Genomic DNA, 27,642 nt, shown 5'->3' with positions numbered 1-27,642 from the left:
CTTGGTGCAATTCCCTGGCCACGACACTACAGCCAGAGACAAGACGATGAGTGAGATGCTTCTTAGACCAAGCCAAAGTGCTACAGGTGATTCCCCTCAGCACCTGACCAGGAGCTTCCCCATCAACGACAAGGTCTTGCATCTCCTAGGGGAATTACTCGAATTCGAAATTCGTCCTTTAAGGGGGTGAAATGGGGGCTGGAGGTTTAGAAAAAAATCTGTCCTAGGTGTATGAAAATTTGCACAGAGATTCCTTTTATGTAGCGTAACTAATAGTTAGAACGATTTTCGGAATGAATTCCTTAAGGGGGTAAAACTAGGGGTGACAATTTGTAGGTACAAGTTTTATGTAAAATTCGTTCTGGCAATAATTTTGCCAGGACATCTTTGCAATAATTTTGCATAGAGGTGGTCCCTTGAGTTAAAGTGAGTTCTCAGGAAAGTTTTTTGGAAATTAATTTGAGAAGGTGAAATTTAGGGGTGAAAGTTTGTACAGGGAATTGTTCGTACGAGGTGGTCTCTTAGAAGCGATTTTCGGTAATTCATCTCCTATGGACTGCAAGAACTGCAACGCTTGTTCTTCTCTGGTTAGTCCGTTAACGGCAACGTCTAGTTTATAAATCGACCTTAATAGTCAGTAATAGTATCGATATTATGACAAAACAACATTTTTACACATCTCTACATTTTTCTTTTTGTGCTGTGGTTCATAAAATAAATAACTAGCTGTGGTTACTTTCCGCCGCTTGTTGCCGTTGACAGTTGACATCTATGACGTTGACGGTTGACTTGACGTTTGATGTTTTGATTCGGGATTCGGTATGATTGCTGCCGGTCCGGTAAATATACAATAAACTGCTGGAAAGGGAGTCTTTATAAAATTAGTATACTAATTTACTAATAAATCATGTCTAAACTAGAAGACAAAATTATTAAAGGGCTGGAAGATATTGGGTACGTTATTATTTTCATAATTTTAAGATTTTATTTGCCGAAAATCTGGACTTTATAGATATACTGGCCCATTATCAAAGTATTCCCAGCTGCAGACCGCTGTCGAAGTTGGCCCTAAGCATGAAGAATATACACAGTTAGTCAGTTTTCTGACCAGTGAAATTAGAACACTTGAAAGTGTGGATGAAGAAGTTAATCCAATTTCATCTCCGGAGGATTCAGTAGCATTTGTTATGGAAATTACATCTTTTCTAAAAGAACTAAGTAATTAAATGATCGAGTAATTGAAAATATTTGCATCTCCATATTTTATAGATTGTCCTTATCAAATACTTACACATGGTCTAGTCTCGGAGAGACTACAAAATATAGCTGATCGATTACTGCTCTTGGATTATTTAATTACTGAACTCATGAGTGCAAGAATATTACAAGATAAGAAACCAGAAAAGAAGATTGAATTAAAACTAGTAAGTAAAATGAATGAAGAGTCAATGCTAAACAATAAATACCGTATGATCGAATAAAAACGGCGTCAGCGATGGCTATGAAATGAAGATCGCTGTCATTTTATATGTAAATTTATACGGGAAATGTCATTGATCGTCATTTCCAAGCCAACTGGACGCCGTTTTTATTCGATCATACGGTATTGTATATGATATATAAGTAATCAAGACATTTTACTATGTAAACTATGACTTATACAGGGTGTTTCAAAAAACACGTGCCATCTCTCGAGATTCCTCACATAAAAATAAAATTTATTTTTCATATCTAGTAGGTCTGATACTGCCTTGTTTTGTAGCTACAGGGTGTTAAAATCTTCATATTTTTTTCTATTTATTATAATTTAAAGTATTTTTAGCGTTTTGAACGCAATTTTGAGGGTAAAAGTTGCTATAAATGCGACATATTTTAAAGCTGAAAAAGTGTCAACATATACACCAGGGACATGCATATGGGTTATCACAGGAATATTTTTCTAAAGAAGCATGTAGGTACACCACTGACTTTTTTTCTCTTGTTAACGAAACAGTGTAAGCAGTTTAATGCCGATTAAAAATTCTCCTGATATTGTCAATTTCGGACTCCTTGATGATTTGCCTTGATCCAAGTCTAATAGCAACCTTGAAAAAAATTCAATATCATTAACTTACGAAAGTTTTAAATAAGTACTCATTAATTCCTCATCAAAAAATATGAAAAAAAGTTCCTATACACATGGGTATGGAAATGCATAGTTATAGAGTTACGGGATGTTAAAACTTTTTAAAATAGGTTTTTTGTAATTATCTTACAAATACAAATACTTTATTGCCAACAAAATGATCTTCCCCATCACAAAGCAAGTCACAGAACAGAGTATATTATCCCATTACAGAGTATATTATCTTAGAACATTGTCTTAAATACTATTATTTGTTTATTTGAAATTGCTGTAGGTTGGACTAATAGTAATAATAACTAATAGTAATATTTTTTAATAATAAATGAGGTAAAATTTATTAACTTTATTTTTATTTTAATTTTATTAATTGTGATTAATAATAAAATTGCGTTTCTCTCACCAAGGAAAAACCCTGGATTCGCCACTGAGTATTGGTACTCGATGATTCCAATAATCGGATGATCATACAAGGTGGTGCCCCCTGATGCCTCAAGGCTGAGACCAGTAGAGGCTAGTCTTCAATCTAGCATTCCTTTGACCTGGTCCCGCCATAGTAGGATTTAGGTTTTTGGTGAGCTTGTCTCCTCTTGCTTCGGGCGGTTAATCCAAGACCCCCCCTCCCTACTCATAAACGAGAAACTCTCTAAACACCCAAAAATTAGATACCCTGTAAAATAATCAGATTATTTTTCAATAATAGGATGATGACAATTATTTTGATAATCGAGATAATATAAATTATTTTTAATTTGACCACCCTTATCCCATCACTAATAATAACATAATTCAGCATTGGCTGCTCCATGGAGTCGTGATATCTGTATCACAGCCTGTATAGTATCAAAAATAATGGATTTTTTTTTTAATTGTAACACTGTATACCAGGTGTTTTACAAAAATGGCTTGCCCCTATGACTTTTATTTTTTCAGATAAAATATCAAGATTTGTTTTTAAAACAAAAACAATTAGTTTCAGTAACTTCCTATTTCATCGGAAATTATTACTTTTAACTTTTAATTTTTAATAGTCATTCTGAATAGAATGACATATTATATGTCAACTTTTGACATTTTTAATTAAACAGAGAGCATTTTAAATTTCAATTTAGAGTGCCGTGGCTATGTTAAAAACATTAATTTTTAGAAAGTGACTCCGGTGCCAGCGCTGGTTCCCTTAATGGTTGCCGGCTCCGGTTCTGAAAGAACGGCGGAAAGTAACGCCTAGCTATAGCCAGTTTTGCAAGAGCAGCTTCGGGAACGATAGGTCCGTGGTTCAAATCTCACGCCGGACCATAACTTTTTTATTTTTTTAAAATTGTTTTATTTTTTTAAAAAAGCTGTAAATATTTAATAGTAATCAAAATACGGATTACGTTGGTTTCACTCTTTTTGGTGAGGTTATATTGATTATTTGGTGGTGTTAGTTGCGTTGGTTAAGTTGGTTATTTGGTGGGGTTGATTGCGTTGGTTAAGTTAGTTATTTGGTGGGGTTGGTTTGGTTTTTATTAATTTACATTTGTTTAGCGTTGGTTAGTCTCTGGGGTAAGTTGTTGGCATTTTTATTTCCGGAGCCGGCATCCGTGCTCTCGAATTTTGGAAGCCGGCGCCGCACAGTGTTCAAAATTGATGAAAACTTGATCAAAATTGATTACGTGCAAACTGTAAACCCTATTGCGCCAATTTAAACGACTTTTTCATTAATTTTTGACAGGTTTTATTGCAAATCTATAGCAGTCATATATCAATTATAATAGTATAAAAACGAATCATCCCAATCCTCATATTGTTCTCGCCCATCATTATCTTCATTGTCATTATGCTCATCAATTTTGAGTTCATGTTTCTCCTCCTCTGTAAGGTCCAGCAAAGGAAGCATGCTTTGGTCTATTTTCCTATGAACTTTTTTGGAGAAATGAAATGAACTCAGGAATGGATAACCTAACCGAGCTCAATATGAGTCTTTTGAACAAATCCTCATTAATTTTAGCAGGGCTGATTTTTGTTGTGTGAACATTATAGAATTTTAGTTGCTCTTGTGGGCGTGGTCATAGTTGCCTCTGTTACCAATTTTGAAGCAGAGACGTTTCCCTCTTCACGCAATTTCATGAACGCAGCAAATGATAACTCGGCTGCTGTATTTTGCCGTCGAATTTTTTCAGTATTTCTACGTTTACTAACGTCCGAACTTTCTACAAATGTTTTTGACGGCCGACCTGCTATAATAATATAAAATGTTAGAATTTATCCCTATAGATAAATAATTATTTTGCATATTTACCTCCACTTGTAGATGCAGAATAATCAGGAACCGTAAGTTGTCGTTGACAATGAAACACTTCATCGGGAAAAATAACATCAACCTGTATAGCCAATCTGCATACCTAGACAAGAAATTTCTGTCTTTCCTCTGAGCCGCTTTCCATTTTGTTAAATATTACGGAAAAAACGATTGCCTCATGAAGTTATTGAGAGCGTTAGTTGCAATTTCATCTCCGTTTGTTTCAAAATGATCTTTTAAAAAGTCCAAAACATGAATTTTCTTCACAGAGAAATCTTGGCCAAGTATTTCCATCATTTTCTCATGTAGATGCAGACGTGTAATTGCCATCATGAATAAATGCCAAAAATAAACCAACAATATATTTCTTGACTTACTACACCGCAAAATAACACAAACTAAACTTGTGACTACACTGAACACCATATAATAAAAAACTAAATACTGGCCGCCCGGCCGCGTGTAAACATGTTTAGAACTCAGCGCAAATGAATCCGAATTGCAGCCTGAGGCGCACCTTTGCGCAGGTAAAACAAAATGTTCCTGAATTCCTTAGACTATAGGCTTTTATTTAATGTATAATTTATTGATGAGCAAGGACTAGCAATAAACATAACAGACCAATAAAATGACATTTCTTCAAAAACTGTGGTGGGTTATAGGCAGCGAATTATGCCTGAGAGGAAAAGCGACCTTCATTATAGTATTTAGGTTATTTAAATCCTTAAAATATGTACTTTTTTCTGATATAATTACATTTCCATGAAAAATTTGACTTGCAGCGGATAAAAAAGAAAACATTTTAATGCCAAAATATGCTGTATAAAATTAATATTATTTTTTAGCTTTTGCTCATAAAGATATTCAGTCATGATAAAGCCATTAAAGCAATGCTTGGTTAAAAGTTGTAAAATGAGGTAAAGAAACATATACATAAATTTGACGATTCTCAAATAAACTAAAAATTTTCAATTTCGATCGGTTTTTTGCAAATTTTGAACACTGTGCGCCGGCAGCGGGGTCACTTCCTAATTTTTAATCAATGAGTTTTGGAAAAATAGATTTCTTGTAATGTTTTTAGTGTCTTCCTGGCCAGTTAAAAGATGCCGAAGTCGTATTTTCAATCATAACTCAATTTTGATAAATGGAACCAAGGTGGCTCACTAACAAGTTGCTCATTAGTATATTTAGAAAATACATTTTTTACGAATAATTTTGGTACCACACACTTGGTATTTCGAGTCAAACTGTCGTTACATTTATGGCTCTAGCACTCTAGGCTGAAATTTAAAATACTTTTTTCCTTATGTGAAAATAGAAAAAGTTGGCATATGATGTCACTTTATTCAGAATGCCATTTTCTATCAAATAAAGTAAAAAAAATACCGTTAGTACCATTTAAAAATCAAAAGTTGTAGTAATTTCCAATGAAACAGAAAGTGAACGAAACTAATTGAATACGTCAATCAATCCCATAGATAAATGAAACAAGTTTAGATTGGAAAGTGCCCATAAGGACAATGTAAACACTATTTGGCGCTATTCTTGCAACGGTCGCGACCCAAAACTTTTGAAAATTTCGGAGCGGTTCGGCTTTTTCCGGAATTATATCGCCAAATATTGTTTATTCAAATTTATTATTATTTTCTTTTAATTTTATAAATAAAATACAGTGTGTTGCATACAAGAAACTTTATTTTATATAAGGACATGTATGAAATACCTATAAAACATTGGAAACCGTCGTTATGCCACCATCCACGATGGTTTTTGCAGTTCACAGCACAGCTTTTTAAGTTTTTAATGCCACTTTTTCACAATTATCACCGGTTGGAGTAAATAAAACTTGAATTAAACTCAAAGATAGCAATAATTACTTTGAAAATCGACGCTATAAACACTTTTCGGAATTTCTTTAACGAAAGTGCTTTAGATTTTGAAAGACTTTATGATTTTTGAAGAGTCTGACTTTGACAAGAGAAAATTATTTCTGTTTTTGTTTGCCGTTGTTCTTAGCGACCGCTATAGCAGCGCCAGATCGCATATAACGGTCGCGACCCAAAATAATTTCGCGACCCAAAATTTTTCCGGGCTTTCCAATCTAAACTTGTTGCATTTATCTATGATCAATCCTTGTTTATGTCATAAATATACTAACATACCAAAAAATCCCGTTTTTATCTGCAAAAATAAAAAAATTGTATACAAACTATTTTTAATTCTATTATTGCATGATCAAATTTCCTTCTAAAGCCACGCTCTTCAAATACAGCTGATCTGGAAATTCTCTTGCAACTGCAAGGACTTGCGGAAAATCGGTCTCGCGCGATTTTAATTATTCCGATATTCAATAGATAATTCATGTCTCTTCAAAATACTATTAGGGTTGCCCACCCCTCAAACAAAGAATTTCCTAGATATTTTCATTTACATGATTTGATCTGAGTAGATCTTTATTATTTGATAAAATCTAGGTGGCTGTGATATGTCTGACGTTACTTCAACATAGCTGTCTAATTAGTCCAACTAGTTATCATTTTGTGTCAGTTAAAAAAAAATTCTCAGAAATTTGCCGAAAATGCAAACTTATCCTACATCAGCGAGAATTGATATGATTTTATTAGTTGGTGAATGCAGTGTGCATTCGTCAATTAACAGAATACTTAAATGCCCCTGACTTTATATAGTCTGGGTTTTTTTGGGGATATGTTAAAGAGTGTTTATAAAACTCGACCAACTATTGTCGGCAACATGAAAGAATTTATTGCAGATGCTTTTCGAGGTAGAACTCCATGCAGTTAACAGGAAAGGAAGCATTTTGAGCATTTGATTTCATCTAGCTAATTTTTGTCACATAATTATAGGTTTATATCTAATTTTAATTCTGTAATAAATAAAATATGTTTTAACCGTATATCTTTTTATTACCGTTGAGTATTTTACTCTACAATCTTTAATTTTTGTTAAATTAACAAAAGGTATATCACAGCAAACCTATACTTTTTCAAATAATAAAGATCTCCTGACACAAAATCATAAAAAATAAAATATCTAGGAAAATCTTTGTCTAAGGGATAGGCAACATTAATAATATTTTGAAGGTATATAAATTGAACACCGGAATAATATACTGGGTGATCCATTTAAAATAAAGAAGTAACTTGCTTTTAAAAGTGATTAATGTTCCATATTAATTTTGTCTCACCTTGTATAACTTTTCGGGTCAAATTTCAATTTAGTTTAACATACAATGGTTACTGTAATTAAATATCAGGCTATCCAAGGTCTTCTAAAATTTAGGTAGCTGTTATCGCAATTTAAAATTTGCTCTTCATTTTCACAAAATGTGAAATATGTCAAAATCAGGGGCCGGAAAGTGAAATAGCAAAAGCGGTTCCACCGTTTCCACGGAAATTTCAAATAAAATAGTTCCAGCCTCGGGCGCTAGGTGGTAGTACAATTAACTTTTAGGTTAAGAAGTTGCTACTAGTTATTGCCAGATGGCGTTCAATCAGATTTTTTTTGTAGTTTCCATAGTTTCCAACGGCCATTGTCATACTATTGTCAAATTCTCAAAAAATATTGTCGTTGTCACATAGATAAATGCAACAAGTTTAGATTGGAAAGCCCGTAAAAATTTTAGGTCGCGAAATTATTTTGGGTCGCGACCGTTATACGCGATCTGGCGCTGCTATAGCGGTCGCTAAGAACAACGGCAAACAAAAACAGAAATAATTTTCTCTTGTCAAAGTCAGAATCTCCAAAAATCAAAATAATCTTTCAAAATCTAAACCGCTCTCATTAAAGAAATTCCGAAAAGTGTTTATAGCGTCCATTTTCAAAGAAATTATTGCTATCTTGTGAGTTTAATTCAAGTTTTATTTACTCCAGCCGGTGATAATTGTAAAAAACTTAAAAAGCTGTGCTGTGAACTGCAAAAACCATCGTGGATCGTGGCTTAACGTCGGTTTCCAATGTTTCATAGGTATTTCATGCATGCGTCCTTATATAAAATAAAGTTTCTTGTATGCAACACACTGTATTTTATTTATAAAATTAAACGAAAATAATAATAAATTTGAATAAACAATATTTGGCGATATAATTCCGGAAAAAGCCGAACCGCTCCGAAATTTTCAAAAGTTTTGGGTCGCGACCGTTGCAAGAATAGCGCCAAATAGTGTTTACATTGTCCTTATGGGCACTTTCCAATCTAAACTTGTTTCATTTATCTATGCGTTGTCATAGCGCCATTGTCATAATATTATCAAAAATGATTATCAAAACGTTTTTCAAACTATAATTTGTTATATGTGTTTTTATTAGACAATTCCTTTTGTATGTGGCCCTAAAAATATAATGTAAGTCTTTTATTTCTGCCATCATTTAAGTACCTATTTATATTTACTCCATTTACAAAACTTTGGGCGTATTACGTTCGTCTTGTTTTATTATAATAAACGATGTTTAAATATTTGACATATAAATAAAAACTTTAAATAATAAATAATATTTACACATGTTTGGCTTTAATTTTATTTAATAATTGTATAAATTATACTCTTAAATCTTATTTTTTACACATCACAACGATACTTGTTATTAGTATTGTTGAATTTGTGTAAAAAAGAAGATTTAATAATCAAATTTAATTATTTTAGAGCAAAATTCAATAAATACGCTCATTTAAAAAGCCCGCGCTTCGATCATTTAAAACAAGCCCATCTCAATAGATGGCGCCACTTCTGTAGGACCATTTTTCAGTATGGCAGAGTCCATTCTTTTTCTAGCTAGGTATATTCTTTGGTCAAAATCCTTACATTTTAGGTATATCATAGGTATATGCTTCTTTAATAAAACTCCCCTTTATTTTTTCCTAGAATCCGAAAATCAATTAATATATAGGGTGTTCCATTAGAAAAACACAACTTTGATGTGTAACTTTTTTTGGGGACACGCTGTATAATTCTATATATTTTTATAAAATGCTTTCAGTTAACCTACATATTCTGCCAAAATTTAATTTCGATATAAACTACCGTTCTTCTCGGAGCTTCCGCGGCGTATGAGAGGCGCCACCCTGTATATTAAATTTTAATATTGGTAACTATTTTCATCCATTCAATTACAGCAAGAAACACCCGAAGCTGCTGATATGAGACTGATTTTGCAAACTTTGCGTTTTCCTAAACCACCAGCTAATATAACTATAACGCAGTTATTTGATAAATTAGATACCACAATTCCACTTGCCATTAAAAAAGCTGGAAGAGATTTAATTGGAAGTGGAATTTTCAGCGGATTTTTAAGCGATAAACAGTGGGAAATATTAAAAGGAGTACAGAATGATTTGGATAACGAATATAAAATTAGAAGAGAAATGTTACTTACCCGATTAGATGTTACAGTCCAATCATTTCAGGTACATAATATGTGTAATTAAATGCAAACTATTATTATAAATAATTTTACACTTTAGTGGTCAGAGAGAACAAAAGGAAAGGATGAACTATTTGAAAAAATATACCATGACAAACGAATCTCTTTGAAAATTGATCCTGATGTAAATATATCAGATTTAATTTCTGCTAGAACTGACTTGGCCATTATTGAAAAAACTAGCAGCGCAGCAGTGAGAAAAAATACAAGAACCGATGTAAACAAAGTAATAATTGGACAGGTAATTAGAAATACATTTTAATTTAAGTTATATTTAATAATTCAATATTTCTTGTTGAGGTTCCTGATCGTGGAGGTCGTAGTTGGGAACAAGCGCCTCCACCACCGGAAATGCCCTCCTGGCAGCAACAGAGAACAACAGGAGGGGGAAATCAAAGAGGTGGAGGACAATCATTTAGTGGTGGTAGAGGGGGGGTTTCTCGTAACGACGGTAAATTAAATTTTATTTTATTTTTAAATTCTATGTAGTAAAAAATTTAATTTCAATCATTAGGTCGACCTAGTGGATATTATAAACAAGGTTTCCAAGGTGGTAGAAACTCAGGTGGTTATCAAGATTTTGGAAATAGCAATTACTCAAACAGAGGAGGGTATCAAGATCAAGGTGGATATGCATATGAGTTATAAGTTTATTATTAACTATTTTATGTTTCTTGAAATAGGTAACAGCAGCTTTGATAACCACTCATATGACAACAGAGGTGGGAACGATGGTTATAATAATTATGGAAGAGGAGGCGGGAATAACGGATATTTCAATCGAAGAGAGAGTTCTTACAATCAAGATTATCAACAAAATAAGAGACCAAAAACATATGATTCATTTCAGGTATATGTTAAAATTTTACTAATATATTGTATACAGGGTGGTCCGAACTGTATTCCGGAAACTTCGACAGCATATTCTGCAGAAAAAACTTCGTATAAATGTATGTCCTGACATGCTTAGTTTCGGAGATAGAGGGTGTAGAAGATTAATTTTTATTTTGATTTTTTCCAAATAATTTCTTTAATATTTGGATGAAAATTGCTGTCTGGGAATTTTTTGACATGAGAAATTTGACTTTGATGCCATAATGACTCTTATTTGTAGGAGCGCCACCTACATGTGTTTTAACTGTTTTGAAGAGTAATAACTTTTCGTCTGTACCTGTATAAAATTACTGAGTTGAAAATATACATTTTCGTAATTTTTGGCGTAAAAAATGTCTCTTGGTAAAAACCGCTACGAGCAACTCTCAAGATATTTAGAATGAAAATAGTCAATACATGTCATTATTTTCAAAAAAAAATTATTGAGTAGAAAAGTTATTTGACTGAAATGATAAATTTGGGAACTTTTTGTTTTTTTAAGTAAATCATAAATTTTTCTTCGAAAAAAATGATGATAAAACAGTTTCTGTTGAACTTTTGGCACAAAAACATTTGAAATTTGTAATTTTAGTCTAATAACTATTTAGTCGACATGTTTAATTTATGTCAATGATTACAGGTATTGATAATTTCGAGTCAAAATATCTCGGACGAAACGTTCTAACTCTTCAAACCGTTAATAAATATGTAGGTGGCACCCTTTAAATCATATTGACATCAAAATCAAATGTATCATGTCAAAAAACTCCCAGACATCAATTTTCATCCAAATTTCTACACCCTATATTTTCGAAACTAAGCATTTTAGGACATACATTTATACGAACTTTTTTAATTATTTTTATCTACAGAATATGTTGCTGAAGAAAAAACGAAATTTGGTATGTTAGTATATGACATAAATTAGGATTGATTGACGTATTCAATTGTTTTCGGTCACTTCCGGTTTCACCGGAAATGACTACAACTTTTGATTTTTAAATAGCACCATCGGTATTGTTTTACTTTATTCCATAAAAAATGACACTCTGAATCGAATGATATGTCAACTTTTGACATATTCGCTCAAAAACAAATTGTGTTTTAAATTTTAATCGAGTGCCATGGCTGTGTTAAAAACACTAATTTTTAATCAAGGAGCCTTGGAAAAATGGATTTGATCGTTTAATGTTTTCAGTGTCTTGTTCTGGCTGGTTAAAAGATGCCCAAAACGTATTTTTAATCATATCTCAATTTTTTCAAATGGAACAAAGGTGGCTCATTAGCATATTTGGAAAAAAAATTCACGAATAATTTGATACCACGCACTTGGTATTTCAATTCAAATTGTCGTTATGAACCGCATGTTACAATTTCAAATAAACCATTATGTGAAAATGTCAAAAGTTGACATAATATGATATGTCATTCTATTCAGAGTGTCATTTTCTATCGAATAAAATAAAAAAAAAACCGAGAATGGCATTTAAAAATCAAAAGTTGCAGTCATTTCCGGTGAAACCGGAAGTGACCGAAAACAATTGAATATACCAACTAACATACCAAATCTAGTGGCTTTATCTGAAAAAAATAAAAAAGTTATAGGGGTGAGCCACTTTTGAGACGCACCCGGTATATTTTTTCTAGCCAATCGCTCTATTTTATGTGATTTAAATGGATTTTTTTGGTACAATTTTCTTCTAAGTTTTTCTATTGATAAAAATCCTGTTTGTTGCTATTTCAAGGTAACTATAAAAATGTTATATTTTAGGCAAATAAAACCACCTATGCTGATCAGTATGTTGAAGAAAATCAGCATAATCAACAATATCAAAGGGGAAGAAATTCCTATCAGAGAGGCCGATCGAATTATCATAGAGGAGGAGGGGGAGGATATAGATAAACAAAAATATTCACCGTATTTCTTTTTATTTAAAATAGAGTGCATACAACTGTAAATTCAGTTTTAATTAAATTTTGAAATTTATAGCAATGTATTCTTATGTTTAATATAAGCTTGTGAACTCAGTACTAAAATTATATTTTAAGTGATTAAATTAGTTTACATTAAATTGTAACAATAAATATTTATAAGCAAACCCGTGTATTTTTCACATTAAATATAGTAACACAAGAACAAATGAAGTCAAATTATGCTAATATAAATATACTGCAAAAACTGTTGTAACACAAAATATGGAATCCTAAAAATAATATGATTTATAGTTGTAATGAAGAATCGACCATCTTAAACCAAACAGGCGAAAATATTAATTCGTGGACAGTTCAATACGACTTCTCAAAAAATAACGTTTTTATTGCCAGATCAAGCCTTTTTTTAATATCTAGATATGTCACATGTGTAACATTTCATTCAACACAGGGTGGCCCATCGAAAACGTTCCGCTAGGCATAACGGCCAGAGTAATTTTTTTTTCAGAAAATCCAAAAACACGTTAATTTTGTTTGTGAGGGGGACAACATTTGCCCCAAAAATGATTGCAAAATCTTCAACCCTCTAAGCGGGGGTGTCATCCTCCAACTTTTCTTAAATGGGAAGGGGTGTCAAGTGGTACCGCAATGAAAAGGGCTTTCTATTCTCTATACTTTCCCGCTTCGTTTTTGAAAATCGGTCGAGTCATTGAGAAAATATTAAGGATTGAAATTTGAAAAGTTTATTTAAACATTTACCAGAATAAATGATCTTCGACCAATTTGCTGTTTTTTCTTATTATTTCTAACGCATTTCTTCACTTGCCACAAGGTTGAACGATCAGGTGTGATAGTTGCTAGAAAGTTCTTCTCAATATCGTTAAACTTTTTAACAATTATGGTGTACTCACTTGCAGAAAAAGTGGAAATAATCGACCTTTATTTTAAAAATAAAGAATGTGGCAATCGGGTTGCGCAGATATTCAATGAACGCCATCCTGACAAACACCTTTATGGCAAAATTGTTCGCGAGTTAGTAGCAAAATTTCGCGAAACTGGTTCCGTTATGAATAAAAAGAGACTTAATAGAGAGAGATAATCTTGTAGTAAATGAAGCTATGGAGGTATTCGTATTGGGCCAACTTGCCATGGATAGTACGCTGAGTACAAGAAAATTAGCCAATGAGACCGGCCTGAATCGTACAAGTGTCCAAAGGATATTAAAAAAACCCGTTCCACAAAAAAAAAGTTCCACCCGTACAAAATTCAGTTAGTACAAGAACTCAACGAAGACGATTTTGATCGTCGCTTGCAATTTTGTGAAACTATGAGTGAACAAGTGGCGAATGATAATTATTTCCTATTTAATGTGTGTTTTTTCGGATGAGTGTACTTTCTTTTTGAACGATGTCGTTAATCGGTACAACTGTCGGTACTGGGCTGAGGACAACCCCAGGGTTTTTCACGATGTGCACACACAAAACCCTCAGAAATTGAACGTGTGGGCTGGTATTTTTGGAAATTCTATTATGGGTCAGTTTAACGATATTGAGAAGGACTTCAACGCATAAGTCACAGAACAGCTATCTAGCAACTACCGCACCTGATCGTTCAACCTTGTGGCAAGTGAAAAATGCGTAAACATCTAGAAATAGTAAGAAAAAACCTCAAATTGGTCGAAGGAATTTATCCTTATCATTACTCTGATAAATGTTTAAATAAACTTTTCAAATTTCAATCCTTCATATTTTCTCAACGACTTGACCGATTTTCAAAAACGAGGCGGGGAAATATAGAGAATAGAAAGCTCTTTTCATTGCGGTGCCACTTGACACCCCTTCCCATTTAAGAAAAGTTGGGGGATGACACCCCCGCTTAGTGGGTTGAAGATTTTGCAATCATTTTTGGGGCAAATGTTGTCCCCCTCACAAACAAAATTGACGTGTTTTTGGATTTTTTGAAAAAAAAAATACCCTGGCCGTTATACCTTGCGGAACGTTTTCGATGGGCCACCCTGTATTGTTTCTGTCATAATTGACGAGTTTAGGTTATAAAGTTTTAGGTATTATACTTTAAAAACTATAAGGCTGTCTGACTGGGGAAACTCACAGACGACATCCAAAAAATGACAGAGAGTGTAATTTTCCTGTGAATTAAAATGACAGACACAAATGTCACTGTCAGCGATTCTCCCGTTGGACAGACTACATAATATTGTCTACGGAAGTTTAGAATAAATATATAATATAAAGGCGCATTCTCACGACTCGTCTACTTGGCAAGTACGCCAATATTTGCGTACTTGGCAAGTATCCCCACCTGTCCCCACTTTGTAAACAACATTGGCAAGTGTGGCGCTCACACGACGTTCATTTCAACAAGTGCGCCAGCACAAACATTGTTTAAATCCTTGGCAAGTAAACAGTATAGTCGCATCCATGGATACCGGTCATCCCGAAATTGTCGTTGCTAGTGATTCTTTTTCTTTTTAAGTTCTTTTACTGTACACTGCAATACAATTTCTATGTTCTTTATGTTTGGTAGTCCAAATGAAGGGCTCATTTTCGTAAAAATCCATAAAGTTCAAAACAGCATCATTTGAAGACTACACGGGAAAAACCAGCTTTGTCCATATTAATTGGAGCCGAGAAAAATGCAATTTAGTGCTTTTAAAGAAATATGTTATTTTCGGTTGAATAGTTAATAATAAAATATATATTACTACCAATTCTGAATTATTAATATTGTTAATTATCGCCATTATTCTGAAATACCGAAATAAAAATGTCATAATGCAAATTACAACAGAGATGTCCAATTAAAGGTTGTATAAAACCTAAATCTAAACTATTATTTTTTTGTTGTAGGAAGAAAATTAATATTTAAGTAGGTTTTTATTAGAATACATAAATTTACATGTAATACTAATTCCAAGATGTATGCTTGTCGTCCATGCGTAAGGACATCTCTGGTTTTTGTCATTTACGCGTCGACTACTCTGGTTTTTCCCTTGTAACGGGAAAATAACCAAGTTGTAATATCTCTGGGACTAAGCGTATTATTGCTTTCTTTTTTCTCGAATGACGTTAAGATTTGTCTATAAAGTTGTATCGTTATCTATCTGTTAATTTGATATTATATAATCTATTATTGTTTTAACGTTTTAAATTATCCGCAATTAACTCGAAAACACTACACCTCAGCAAGTATAGCCAAGACTGGCCAAGTACACTTGGCAAGTGTACAATTAATTATGATCATTTAACTCGGGCCATGTTTACCAACAGTGGGGACGCGACGAGTGACCAATGAAACCGTTCTCACGACATGGCGAGTATATTCCAATAACAAAAGCATGATTAACAAATGTTTGTCAAGTACACGAGTCGTGAGAATGCGCCTTAGGAAACTGTATGTAATGTGTATTTTTTATATCCTTTTTTCGAGACTGTTTTTTTAAATTTTTTGTAACTTATTTATAACTTTATTTTCGGCTGTATGAGTTTTGAGAGAATTTTCTTCTATTTCTACAAATTATAATAAAGATATTGTTTAGAAAAGCTTACATTCATAAATATTTCACTCGTATAACCGTCAATTTCACAATCCCAAAGACACCTTACACCAGACTTAATGCCCTGCCCTTTTCTTTCGCCAAGTAAAACTTGTACTATATGCTTATATCTTTTCATTTCTAATTCTGAAAACTAATATTTGATATGCATAGGTTGAAATAAATTAAAATATTTACCTTTGACTTTCTCATTGACATCATTTGCAATTTTAATAGTCCATTTTTTTACATTATCAACATCATAAGATTTTCCTCCTAGAATAGCATCTTGAACTTCTTTTAAGATATGTTTAACTGGCAGTTCCTTAAATCTTATTAAAATATATTTGTTAGTATTTACGCCACTACAATTTTCAAATGTGGGATTTCAAAATCTATTTGTATTTAGTTTTTTCAGACCTATATCATGAAATATTAATTCGACTTTGATAAAATTGTATGGGAATCTTTCAAGTCAAAATTAAAAAAAAAAACATTTTTTCATTTTACTGCCCGTATAACATCTACTATAAGCTATCCAGGGTGTTTCAAAAAACATGTGCCATCTCTCGTGGGGAAATTCCTCAGATAAAAATAATATACAGGGTGTCCCAGTTCTAGTGATGGGTTGTTATTTACTATCTGTTATTTTATAACAATTATTTAGAAATAACATAACGCAACCGTTACTACTTTTAAAAAATAACAAATATAAAATAACGATACGCAGAGATCGACCGTTCGTGAAACGAAGTCGGCGCTCTGCACCGCCACGAAATTCGATGCTGCTCGAAGCAATTCCAAAAAACAACTAGTATGGATTATGGATGGAAAACATGTCATTTCGACAACCATCAATACAGGCGGTGAGATACAACGGACAACGGAGTGGGGAACGTAGCTGCATCGGTCGATGGTCGTGTGGGGCTTGCAACAGCTTAAAAATAATAGGATATAAAAGAAGCAGCTTTTTTGAAACAGTTGCGGGCATAACGCCTGGCGGTCGAGATAACAGGAGTGGAAAAGGAACGCTGCTGCATCGGTCGATTGTCGATGGAGGCTCGCAACGGGTTGGAGAAGCAGTCATTTTAGATAAGTTGTGTTTTAACCTGTTACGAGCATAACAGAGCGGCGGTCGAGATAATCGGAGTGGGAAAGTAACGCTGCTGCATCGGTCGATTGTCGATGGAGGTTCGAAACAGGTTGGAGAATAACACATCAGTTGTTTTAGATACATTGTTTTTCAACCTGTTACGAGCATAACGAGCGGAGGTCGAGATATTTTGGCGCTGTATGTTTCAGTACTTACTTATTAAGTTTCAATATTTAGGTATTTATTTATTCTGAAAAATTTTCAGAATAATATTTTAAGATTTTTTAAAAATGTATACAGGGTGTTTTGAAAAATCTAGTCATTGATTAATCACGATCCTGCTTAAAGCCTCTGACATAAAAAGCTGATTTTTGGAAAACGGATTGACTTTAGGGTGTAGAGGTTCGATAAGATGGGATTTTTCGAAACTCGAATTCTAAGAGGGTAAAACCACCTTCAAATATTAGAATATTTTTTATTTAAAAACCGGTGAGTTTTTCGGAAAAAACTCTTAAACACGTATATTTTATTTTGTTGTTTTACATAAATTTGTTGTTTACTTAATGCATTTGCATTATTTGTAATATGTTTTTTTTTTCATGAAATAAAGACGATTTTTATTATATTTTAAGATTTTTAAAAATATATACAGGGTGTTTCATAACATATGAGTAATCACGATTCTGCTTAAACTGCTTGACGTTTAAAGCTGATTTTTGGCAAACGGATTGACTGTGGGGTTGAGGTTCGATAAGGAGGGGTTTCTCGAATCTCAAATTCCAAGAGGGTGAAAACGCCCCTCAAATATTACAATATTTGTTATTGAAAAAACGGTTAGTCTTTCGGGAAAACGCTTGGACACGCATAATTTATTTTGTTTTTTACATATTTAGAATTTTTTTAAAAAATCATACAGGGTGTTCCAAAAAGTTGAGTAATTGATTAACCACGATTCTGCTTATACTGCTTGACGTTTAAAGCTTATTTTTGGCAAATGTGAGAAAATTTTATCCAGTTTGTATGTTAATGGAAATGCTTGCTTTGCTTTATCATCACCATTACAAATTATTAATTCGACGCGAACGAAGTCTCGGGTACACGCTAGTTTAAGTGTAAAATTAATTCGAACTCTAGTGTGTAGTTGGTTTACTTATGAAGAATATACTACACATTTTGTTATATTGCTATTTTTGACCGCAAATGGTAAAATCATAACTAAGAGCTTCTCGCCCGTCGAGTGAGATGCATCCTGTACACTGATACGCAATTCAGGATCTACGCGGATCGAGGGGCAGGGCGTAGGTAGATCGGAATGTATAGACGAGTGGCGGAATTTTGGCTTTTTTTATATCGCAATTTGTAAACAGGGCTTATTTGTAAACAACCACCGTTTTTAGAGAGGTATTTTAGATAACAATCGATATTTAGAAATGTTTTGACACCCTGGAAATACTACCACCGAGCACGTCATTGTTGCAACTTGTTAATACGCCTGGCGGAGACCGCCTCATACTCTTTCAGATATTTAGCAATAAAATAAAGAAACCTGTTATTTTTAAGCTGTTATTTTAAGCTGTTTTTTATAAATAACTATAACAGTTTCAACTGTTATCTAAAAATAACAGTTTTGCCCATCACTACCCAGTTCAAACAAAACAACGCAATTTAAAGGCATTTCTGGTGTAAAAAGGACAAAACGGCGAAACACGTCAACTTTATTGTCGAAGGGGAAAATATTTTTAATTTATTATATAAGATACGACTATTTTTAAAATTAATTCAACTCTTAAAATCTTAAATGTAATGCGGGGTCGAATAGCACATCATTAGACATCATTTTGAAGGTTATTAAAGCCTCTTTTTAGCGCCGTCTCATTTTTAGAGTTTTTGTCACGTTTGGTGGAATCGGGCTGAAAAATAAACTTTTGATAAATTGATGATCTTTAATATTTGATTAATTGTACAGGAATCGAAATGGGGTCTAAAATAAGAAATTTAGTTTAAATCAACAAGATTTTGCTTAAGGAATAATACACAAAAAGTAGTACCATGCTTTGAAACAATTACTTGATTAAATGTTCGAATTGAGCAACCCCTGCTTCCATGCACGAATACAGATTCTGCTCAAAGCGTTCTCGGACGTGTTGTAATATTTCGGGTGTTATAACCGCGCACTCTTGTACAATTCTTTGACGTAATACTTCTACTGTCTCTGGTTGCGTGGCGAATACTTTTGTTTTGAGATGTCCCCATAAAAAAATCCAGCGGAGACAAATCCGGTGACCTAGCTCACCTAGCTAGCCATTCAAGAAAGGGTCCCCTTCTTCCAATCCACCGACCGGGAAATGTTTTATCAAGATACTGCTGCACACGTACAGCATAGTGATTTTCGTCATAGTGATCTTCATTTTCAATTATTTATTTAATGCTGGAATTTATGGTATTTTCCAAAAGATCCAGATACATATTTCCATTTAGATTTCCATCCAGAAAGAACAGGCCAACTAGACAGTCGCCAAGATTCCAGCCCACACATTATTTTTTCAGGGTACTGAGTATGAACCTCACGGAATTCTCTAGGATTGGTATCAGACTGTTCCATTGAGGATAAATGTAGTCATGGCCGGAACAGCGATTTTTTAATAACAAGTACAAGCTGTTCCAGTTGCAAAAGATACCTGTTCCAAGAAACCTGTTCCAGTTCCAAACTGTTCCAAAACGAAAATTAATACCGTACTTGCATCATTCTGATTCGGTTACTATTTTTCTTTTTAAATTTATATAAAAGAATATTTTTTGCTTAAATAATAAGAACTACTGGAGATTTTTCTGTTTTCTCTAAATTTAATCTATTATCCTTGATAAACAAGGCTACTATCTATGTTGCTATATTACCAAGATATAATGTTTTTATAACTAAAAATTAAAAAAAAACTATCAAATTTTCGAAAAATATAAACTTTTCAAAAACATGTTTTCCCGAAAAAAACTCATGAGAATCGAAATATACAACCCCTAAAAATATGTGCACTTATTTAAGACCCACCCTGTATAAGCACTAATGAATAAATATAGATTTATAATTTTGTTATATACTTAAAAAGTAAATCCTTGGAAGAGTTTATTTTTTTTTAATATCTACTATATCTATAATACAAAACAATAACCGACTGTTCTTACACTGTATTTTTCAAAAAAAAAATATCGCCAGCATTTTTTTATAATAAAAGATATTGGCGTACCTATTCTGTTTCTGTTTACATTAAAAAAATAAAGTATTTAAAAAACATTATTATAAATGTAAAATTTATAATAAGAATTTAGTTGAATTTTAATTAAATATTTTAAATAACGACAACAGCCACACTTGTTTTTTACGCCCCTGTATCCCGATAACAGATAACACCTGAACGGTCGCGTCCGCTAGACTTTGGCTAGACTAGCGAAACCGATATACGACCTCGATTATCAACTCAAACCAGTTCTTTTTACCTAACTGTTTCAAACAGTTCCAAGTTCCTAACTGTTCCAAGCCCTAAACTGTTTCAGGTCGCAAACTGTTCCAAGTCTCAACCACTTCCAAGTCCCTAACTGTTCCAAGCGCTAAACTGTTCCAGGTCGCAAACTGTTCCAAGTCTCAAACTGTTCCAAGTCCCACTGTTTAGCGCTTGGAACAGTTAGGGATTTGGAACAGTTAAGTAAAAAGAACTAGTTTCAGTTGAGAAACGAGGCAGTATATCGCTTTAGCGACGCGGTTGCTTGGCGTTATATTATCGAGATTGAGTGCGAGTGCACTAATATAGTGCATAGACGTAAAAAAACAAGGGTGACGGTTTTCGCAGCGTTGCCGATATTTGATATATTTAATTAAAATTCAACTAAATTTTTATTATAAATTTTAAATAGGAAATCAATATTTAAAAATACAGAAAGAAAAGAATATCTAATATTTACTATTTTATATATGTAAAATAATAAAATACATATATAAAATAAAAACACCTTACATTCCTAGATAATAAACTTAAAGTCCTAGATAGTACACAAATCTATAAACAGACCTATAAATATTTATACCCTAAATTAAACAACTAAACAAATAATAACAGAGATAGACTAAAATATTTTGGTTTGCTCAAAGAGTACCGACAAGCAAAATAGTATTATAACGTCTAATGACAAATTAACACGAAGAATCTGGGAAGGAATTGTTAACGTTGATAAATAACTATTGCTTTAATTTCTTTGCACTAAGTCTTCTTCCGCGATCGGTTAAAACAATTCCCGCTTAATTTGATGATTGTTATGTACTGCACCAAGTAACTCTTGATAATAATTCGGTAGCACGAATGAGCCAAAACAAAAAAATTGAAGTGAATTCCTTATACCCATTTCGAAAATTATCGTGCCTATAAAAAAGGTCGTCGCCTTTATCATAACAAGCGGTTCCTTTGTCGGTATGTATACATTTTTTACGCAGAGTTTTTTTTAATGTAAACAGAATAGGCGAAGAGAATGTCTTACCATCAAAAAAACGTACTGGCGATGTTGCCAAATGCCATATAATATATAATTATCTAATTTTGAAAAATACACTATTAAGAATCTAGTATCACAAATATAGTAGATAACCAAATTTAAACAATTCCAAGAATTTATTTCTTTAAGTATTTAATTTAAGTTGCAGTGTTTTGAAACAGCTGGAACAGTTGGAACTGGAACTGGTATAGGATAGCACATAAACCTGTTCCAAGCCAGTTCCAAAACAAACCTGTTTCGAAAATAACAGATCCTGTTCCAAAGCCTCATCACTAGATACATTCATCCGAAAAGCACATGTTGACAAGAAGACGTGGAGTAGCAATGAGCATTTCACTTAGTTCTTCACAGAATTGTATCGTTTGTAAGGATGGAATTTGTGGAACTTTAGTATTTTGTGAACACTACTCTTACTTATTCCTGTGGCTGTTGCCAATTATCTACTACTACAATCAGAACTACTATTTGCATCGCCTCATTGTTAACTGCACCAGGTGGAACTTCTCGCTTCTTTGTAAGAACACTTCCAGTTTCTCTAAATTTAACTACTAATTCCAGCACGTACTTTCTATTGACATGTTTATCTGGATGTCGGTCATTAAATAACTGTGCCGTTCTATTGCCACATCCGTCATAACTAAAGAAAGTTTCAATTATCTCAACTTTATCTGCAGTAGAATAAACCATCACATCAATTCACAATAAAAAAGGTAGAAAAACTCGGTCTCAACGTTTATATAATATTAAAGAGTGACACATGTTTCGCTCATACGAGCATCATCAGACAAATAAAATTAAAATTAATCTACACACACGTTCACATTTCACATATTAAAACAACACTATCGAGTTTGTTTCTTATCGGCTAGTACACGTCTTCTTTTCGACATGTGCTTTTCGGATGAATGTACATTTTTCATCTACGGAACAGTACCTAGATCGCCAAAATTGTTTCAAAGCAGGGTACTACTTTTTGTGTATTATTCATTAAACAAAATCTTGTTGATTTAATCTAAATATCCCATTGATTAAAAAAATCCAAATCCAAATCCCCCAAATATCCCATGATTTAATCTAATAGACCCCATTTCAATATCAAAGCATCATCAATTTATTAAAAGTTAATTTTTCAGCCCGATTCCAATTGTGACAAAAACTCCAAAAATGAGACGGCCCTAAAAAGGGGCTTTATAACCTTTCGATTGATGTGCTACTCGACCCCGCATTACATTTAAGATTTTAAGGGTGGATGTCACCCCCGTGTGGGGTTTGAATTAGAAGCTTCAAAAATAGTCGCATGTTATTTCTCCTTCGAAAATAAAGTTGACGTGTTTCATCGTTTTGTTCTTTTCACACCAGAAATGCCTTTAAATTGCCTTGTCTCGTTTGAACTGTATATGGTTTATATCAACAAAGGTCCGATTCTGCTTTGTTTCGTAGTTACAGGAGGTTAAAGTCTTTTTTTTTTCGATTTATTGTAATTTTCTTCCAAGTGCTTTTAGCAATTCGAATGAAATTTAAAAAGTGTAAAAGTTACTGTAAGTGTTACATATTTTAATGCTAAAAAATGTCGACATTGACTTTTCTTTCACTTGCTAGCATTGTAGTAGCCCGTTAAATACCGATTAAAAATTGTATCTTGATATTTTGTCGAATTCGATCTCCTTGATGAGAGAAACGCAATTTTATTAATTTGCCTTTATCCAAGTCTAAATGCGCATTCTCACGACTGGTGTACTTGACAAATATTTGTTATTGGAATATACTTGCCATGTCGTGAGAACGGTTTTCTTGGTCACTCGTCGCGTCTCCACTCTCTGTCGGTAAATATAGCCCGAGTCAAAGGATCACAATAATTATTCGTACACTTGCCAAGTGTACTCGGCCAGCCTCGTCTACACTTGTCGAGGCGCAAAAAACGACTGCGCAAATAGTTGTACTGTTATAGAGTATGTCCCGTTTATTTTCGGATCGTAGTGTTTTTCGAGTTAATTGCGGAGAATTTAAAACGTTAAAACAATAATAGATTATATAATATCAAATTTACATTAATAACTTCAATATTGGCGATATACCTTATTTATTTATCGTATGGCAAACACATGGTACAATAAAAGTAATATGTACCGGGTGTCCCACTAAGAATAGCTCTCGGTATAGTATCTCGGAAAGTATTCGCCGTAGGGCTTGCGGAAAAAAATATTTATAACTAAAGGGGCTATGAGAAATTGCTGGAAATTATTTTCAAATTTGTAAAACGGCCGCTAGGTGGCGCAACTGCTATAGAAAATAAGAAAATAGATTTTTTACAGAATTTTGCCTAGATAATGGGTACTATAAATAATAGCTTCATAATCTTCAGTAAATTTTGGATTTTTTTTGTTAGAACCGTTTTTCCATATCTGCTAAAATAAAGTGGTGGGGGAAGGTTAGATCTATCTTTATTTAAATGTTAATAACTCCGGACTGGATGATCAGAATCCAACAAACAAGAGCTCGTTTAAAAGAGCGTTTCTTACTCTATAGTATACCTTAATAATAATAATAATAAGGTTTTGAACGTAGACGCTAGGGGGCGCTTTCTTACAATCTAATAAACATTGTTCGTTTTTTCAAAAAAATTTAATACGATAGTATGTGCTATTTTAGCTGGTAGTAAAGAGTAGTAAAAGCTTAAAAAGTCAGCGAAAACCGCATCTTGATATCTTCTTTCAAACCGAAGATATTAGAAAAATTATAATAAATACCAAAAAATAAGCCCTTAATTACCTTATTTTTACAATACAGTATCAGTAGCCCTCTTGATTAGGCCCATTCTAACAAAAAAATAAGATAGAAACAGTTACTTTATTTTAAAATCGCTGAAAGCGCTGTTATGCATGTCGCTGGTGGATATATCGATACTTTTTTAGCATTAAAATATGTCGCACTTATAGTAACTTTACCCTCAAAAAGTCATTCGAATCGCTAAAAGCATTTGGAAGAAAATTATAATAAATCGAAAACCAAACAAGGCAAAATCGGACCTATGTTGATATAAAAAATAAATCTTATTTTTACGTGAGCAATCTCCCCATGAGAGATGGCGCACATGTTTTTTGAAACACCCTGTATTTATAACTGTACACAGAAAATGTACATCAGAAACTAAACTGTACACAGAAAATGAATAGCTTAGTACGATAAAATAAAATGTAAGTTTTAAGGATAGATGAAGAATATTCGGCAACTATTGATATTCAGCCACATTTTTTTATATTCACTATGCACGCATAGTGATTATGTGGTTCGTCGATAGGATTCGTTAGTCCTTTTGAAAATTAGTCCATTGTGTTCATGATATTTGTTTTGATTGTTCGTCCAAAAACAGACGTTCCGCCGAACCGCCGCACAACTTATCGCATTGGCGCATTAAATCGACGCACTGACGACCCGCATCAGTGAAAAGTGATTATGGGACTCTAGAAATTCCTTGAACCTCAAACTATAGTCCTTGCGAAGTAATCTTGCCGTTCACTAAAATGTTAATGAAGTTTTGAGTGAATCGATGTAATCGGGTTATTGTGAAAATGGGAAAATCATACATTGAGATTTTGAGATATTTATTGAAATATACAGGGTGGTCCGAACTGTATTTCCGGAACTTCGGCAGCATATTCTGCAGATAAAAATAAGTAAAAAAGTTCTTATAAATGTATGTCCTAAAATTCTTAGTTTCGAAGATACAGGGTGTAGAAGTTTCATTTTTATTTCGATTTTTTCCAAATAATTTGTGAAGTAACGTCAATATTTGGATGAAAATTGGTGTCTGGAAGTTTTTTGATATGAGAAATTTGATTTTGATGTCAATATGACTCCCATTTGTAGGGGGCGCCACCTACATGTATTTTAAATGTTTTGAAGAGTGTTCTCAAGATACTTAGAATGGGAACAGTCAATACATGTCATTATCGACAAAAAATAAATATGTTGAGTAGATAGTCATTCTAAAATGATAAATTTAGGAACTTTTTACTTTTTTAAATTTATTATAAATTTTTCTTCAAAAGAATTATGATAAAACAATTTCTGTTAAACTTTTGGGACAAAAACATTTTAAATTTATGATTTCACTCTAATAACTATTTAGTCAACGCATGTTTAATTTATGTCAACCTTGACAGGTATTGATAATTTCGATTCCGAATATCTCGAAAACCATTACTCTTAGCGATTTTTACCAAGAGACTTTTTTACGTAAAAAACGTTTTTTACTCAGTAAAATTTTGTTTACTCAGTAGTTTTATACAGGTATAGACAAAAAGTTATTGCTCTTCAAACCAGTTAAAAAATTTGTAGATGGCGCCCCCTACAAGTAGGAGTCGTATTGACATCAAAATGAAATTTCTCACGTCAAAAAACTTCCAGACACCAATTTTCATCCAAATATTGACGTCACTTCAGAAATTATTTGGAAAAAATCGAAATAAAAATGAAACTTCAACACCCTGTATCTCCGAAACTAAGCATTTTAGGACATATATTTATAAGAACTTTTTTACTTATTTTTATCTGCAGAATATGCTGCCGAAGTTCCGGGAATACAGTTCGGACCACCCTGTATATCAGCAAACCTTAATATTACTGGGGCACTTTTAATAATAACAATTAAAAATAACTGATACACCACAAATTCCATAAATAGATTGTTGGGATGATTGTGTGACTTTTACTGACAAATTTGGGCGCTGACTATGGATTAATGCATACCGATTTTAGTGTTATAACCATATCAAAAAGATTCAGTTAAATTAAAGTAATCTATAAGGGTTCATTTTCCTAATTATTATTTCGTAGATATGAAAAATACTCCACTGTGCGACGCGTTGTTTTGTGACTTTAGGTTGTGACAACTTCAAATGATAATAAAATTGCCGAAAACATTTAAAAAAAATACTATTTATTTAAATATTTTCTATGTATAAAGTGCTTCTAGTAAAAATTTATTAAAAAAGGTCTCGGTATTGGTCTTACAGCAAGACCAATGCCGAGACTGAACCCTGTAAGTCCAAGACTACTTCTTACACCGCAAAACCCAGACCAAGGGTGCATCTTCTCATCACTAGTTGTAATTTAGTTCCCATACACTATTCCCACAAATATAGAAGAGAAAGGGGGTGGTTTTTTTTATGCTTCTAGATTTTTTTGTCCTTCAGGCATTTAGCTATACAATTTAGCAACCCTACTTATATATGTTCTTGTGCTCATACATGCTCTAAGAGAACGTTCTTGCACAATGATTCTGAAGACTCTGAATGTTCGCGAATGTTCTCGAAATATAGGTACAAATGAAAACGTTCTCTATATTACAACCAAAGATATTAAATAATATCTTTGATACTACATATACTACTATACTATTTTTGAGGCACATGAAAATGAAATGGAAAAATATTTTTACTCCCCAACTTACTTTTCCTGTAAATTTGGTTTTATCTGGTAAAAATTTACGGGAGCTAGGGACTCATGTGAATGATGTTTAATACCTTCTTCAGTCAATTCTTCATTATTTATTGTAGGTGAAATTTGGGGAGTATCATGGGGTTCAATACCTTCGTCTTTTTCATTATCTTCCATTGCAAACAATTGTATATTCAATTAACTGTCAAATATTAAACATTAAAAAGTGTATAGCCTATTCGAAATCAATGCGATATTTAAATAAATCCTTTAAATAAAATAGGTAAACCAAGAAAGAATCATAAACAACGAAGATAAACAACAACAACAAACGACCTTGACTTACCAAATCCAATCAAAATACACAACAG

At 33.0% G+C, this 27,642-nt stretch overlaps 2 protein-coding genes across 2 annotated transcripts; one reads left to right on the top strand and one right to left on the bottom strand.

Moving 5' to 3' along the window:
• Positions 1 to 782: 782 nt before the first annotated feature.
• LOC115886268 (protein FAM98A) lies at positions 783 to 12,810 on the top strand. The gene is made up of 9 exons (XM_030905361.1): positions 783 to 954; positions 1,013 to 1,218; positions 1,270 to 1,424; positions 9,535 to 9,825; positions 9,883 to 10,083; positions 10,143 to 10,293; positions 10,357 to 10,467; positions 10,526 to 10,692; positions 12,487 to 12,810. Exons 1-9 carry the CDS (start codon positions 908 to 910, stop codon positions 12,616 to 12,618), a joined length of 1,461 nt encoding a protein of 486 aa, XP_030761221.1. The 5' UTR covers positions 783 to 907; the 3' UTR covers positions 12,619 to 12,810.
• LOC115886271 (tctex1 domain-containing protein 2-like) lies at positions 12,632 to 27,629 on the bottom strand. The gene is made up of 4 exons (XM_030905364.1): positions 27,285 to 27,629; positions 16,399 to 16,532; positions 16,214 to 16,347; positions 12,632 to 12,919 (listed from the first exon to the last, which is right to left on the bottom strand). Exons 1-4 carry the CDS (start codon positions 27,446 to 27,448, stop codon positions 12,872 to 12,874), a joined length of 480 nt encoding a protein of 159 aa, XP_030761224.1. The 5' UTR covers positions 27,449 to 27,629; the 3' UTR covers positions 12,632 to 12,871.
• Between the last annotated feature and the right edge of the window lie 13 nt (positions 27,630 to 27,642).

This window comes from Sitophilus oryzae, unplaced genomic scaffold (genome assembly GCF_002938485.1).
Source record: "Sitophilus oryzae breed Bouriz unplaced genomic scaffold, Soryzae_2.0 scaffold_476_pilon_pilon, whole genome shotgun sequence".
Classification (NCBI taxonomy): Eukaryota; Metazoa; Arthropoda; class Insecta; order Coleoptera; family Curculionidae; genus Sitophilus; species Sitophilus oryzae.
Note: the sequence above shows the minus strand (reverse complement) of the source record. Positions and strands in the feature narration are given on the sequence as shown.